General features: G+C 43.6%; 1 protein-coding gene across 1 annotated transcript in view; it reads right to left on the bottom strand.

Annotated features, from left to right (window-relative positions):
- Positions 1-566: 566 nt before the first annotated feature.
- Positions 567-2,539, bottom strand: part of LOC104952389 (acyl-CoA dehydrogenase family member 11-like) — a 6,105-nt gene continuing 4,132 nt past the window's right edge. Inside the window, exon 6 of the mRNA XM_010779203.1 lies at positions 567-951. Coding sequence (XP_010777505.1) covers positions 796-951 — 156 coding nt within the window. The 3' untranslated portion in view covers positions 567-795. The remainder of the gene's footprint in view (positions 952-2,539) is intronic.

The raw sequence follows: 2,539 nt of genomic DNA, 5'->3' as shown, positions 1-2,539 counted from the left end.
GACACAACTGGGTCAGTGAGCTACGATGGAGGATAACACGTCCCCACAGCTGTCTATGAGCTGCTGTCATGTCTCTGTTTTCTGAACCTGACAGACCCTCTTCTCCCTCCTGATAAACTCATCTCTATTCGCTCGCAGCATCACAACCCAGCCTGGATATGTAGCCTGTCAGATACACTATGTGTTTGTATGTCAGCGTGTGTGTAACTGTGTGTGTGTGTGTGTGGCTAGCAGGCACAAAGCCAGCGTGACCCAACTTGGGCTTTTCAGCTTTAGTGCAGCGTGCAGACAGCTGTGTCACAAACACGCTGCTGTGTTTCACCGCGAGGGCCTTTTATTTAGGTCACATTCTGCGCTTCAGCGGCCAGCAGAAGGGATCTCTGTCAAGTGCAATGAATACCTTTCGCTGGACACANGAGTAACCATTAGCCAATCAACAACCAGGTAACCCCCTTATCACCTGAATCTCCTCCTAGAGCTCCATTGAGTTCTTTGTAACCAAATGTCTCTCAGAGGGGCGTGGGGAGGGGCTCCTTATTTTCATCTAAAGTAACAGACAGAGAATCAGCACTTTGGAAACAGGGCTGAAACAGAGGGGATTATGGGTAATGCTGCAATGATCTGTTTGGTGATTGGAGGCAAACACTTCAAAGACAGGTTTTGTATATATCCGACACCTATACTATATTAATGAAAAACAGTATAATAGGAGACCTTTAAAGTAAATCTAGCAAAGGCGATATGAGTCAGAGCGTCTTCTGAAAGTAATCATGGAGTGATGTGTTAAAGCCCGTATTAAAACAACAACAGGAACTTTGTCACGCAACTCAAGCAGCCGACCAACCTCTGAGCAAGCTGCAGGGCAGTCTGAGCCAACGGCTCCACACACTGGCCGAACTCCTCTGCATTGGCAGCGCTCGCATTGCCCAGTAGGTGGCGTGCATAGATGCCCTGAGAGATAACATGGGGATAAAGGAACAAATTACATTTCTGTTACATTTCTTTAAAGAATGGGGATAACTAGCAGGATTACAGTGTTATTAAAAATATAAAACAGCATAGTGTTTGTTGTAAAGCATCAGATGTTATCTCTTCTCTGTCAGCTGTTCTGTTCTGTAGGATAATACTTTCAGTGTGAATCTAATCTTCTACTTCCTAGTCTGCTCAATCATGGTTTCACTTCTTTGCTTCATGGTGTTCGCGTCTGTTTTAATGTCAGCAGTGAACCTATATGCTTCATAAAACAGTGTGTGTGAGCTTCACTGTGTGTGTTAAACTGAAACGAGCATATTGATAGTCTGTTCACTTGTCTTTATTTAGATTGCATTCGATATATGAGTAATCCAAAAGTAATGGATATCAAGGTTGGCATTACTGTTATAAGAAACCCTTGCAGGAGAAACTATAAACGGGGTACAAACCTGAGCGATCTCCTGCCCATTTAAAACACCGACAAGGCTCAGGTTGAAATTCAAACTCTGGCAAAGACAGAAGGATCCTTCGCAGCGCGCAGTAAATGGAGATCAAGGTCGCCACATTTTGTGATACTCTGCACAAAAATGTTTGATCCCAGGTTTGATCCATTTATTGAGTCGTTTCCCATATCCTGACAACTTGTTGGGGTTGTTCTCTCCTCACCTTGCTATTCCTTCAAAGCTGCCCCAGCGTGCTGATGATTTCTTCAGCTGGAGGGCCAGTAGTGAGGCCATCAGGAAGTAGCCCAGGTCTGCCAGAGGCTGCCGGTGGGTGACAGCTCCCAGTCCAACACGCCATCACAACGCCTGATGACAGGAGATAACCCCAAAGAATAAGATGGTGAAGCAGCTTCCGTCCGTACCAAACAGTGGAGCAACATACCATGAAAGTAGTATGTAGAGGTGTGGGATATCTGAAGACTACTATGAAAACATGTCGTTTTTGAGATTAGCTTTTAATTGATGTGTATTTATATCATTTTGTCTGTGTCTTTTTAACCTTTTAGAACAAACACAAGACAATTTATTTTTGTGGAAATTTTTGGATGTACTTGACTTATATATTGTCTTTGTATTTCTCTGCTTCTTTCAACTCCTTGAAATCTTATTGGAATCTAAACTAAATAGATGTGGCGCTTGAGCTTCGTGTGTATTTAAAAAGTGCTTTACCAAATAAAGCTTTCATTGTATTTTTATTGATCAAAAACGCACTAGCATTACAGTCAGCATCAAAGAGAAAGATAAGAGCTTTTTTAAACTACGTTGTACCTCTGTTGGATGGAATATCAAATTGTCAGATCGGAAACTCTCCGTGACCCAGCGTGACCTCGTTGTCAATTGGCCGGCAGATTCTTCCTCACACCAATCATGGAGAGCTCGTTCATGGGTGTTGGATGTCCCCTGTGGCGGCGGCGTGGTGTATCTGCTTCGTCCATGTGAAACCTTTAGAGACAGATTTAATGCAACTCCATGGGGCTGAGATGACTCAGTACACTTACACACTTTAATCCACGCACTTGAAATGGCGCCACATGGGATCAATCTCCACCTATTCTCTGCAGTAT

The sequence above is a fragment of the Notothenia coriiceps genome, unplaced genomic scaffold, assembly GCF_000735185.1.
Source record: "Notothenia coriiceps isolate Sejong01 unplaced genomic scaffold, NC01 NC01_scaffold00019931, whole genome shotgun sequence".
Classification (NCBI taxonomy): domain Eukaryota; kingdom Metazoa; phylum Chordata; class Actinopteri; order Perciformes; family Nototheniidae; genus Notothenia; species Notothenia coriiceps.
The sequence above is the reverse complement of the archived record's forward strand: the minus strand, read 5'-3'. Positions and strand labels throughout refer to the sequence as shown.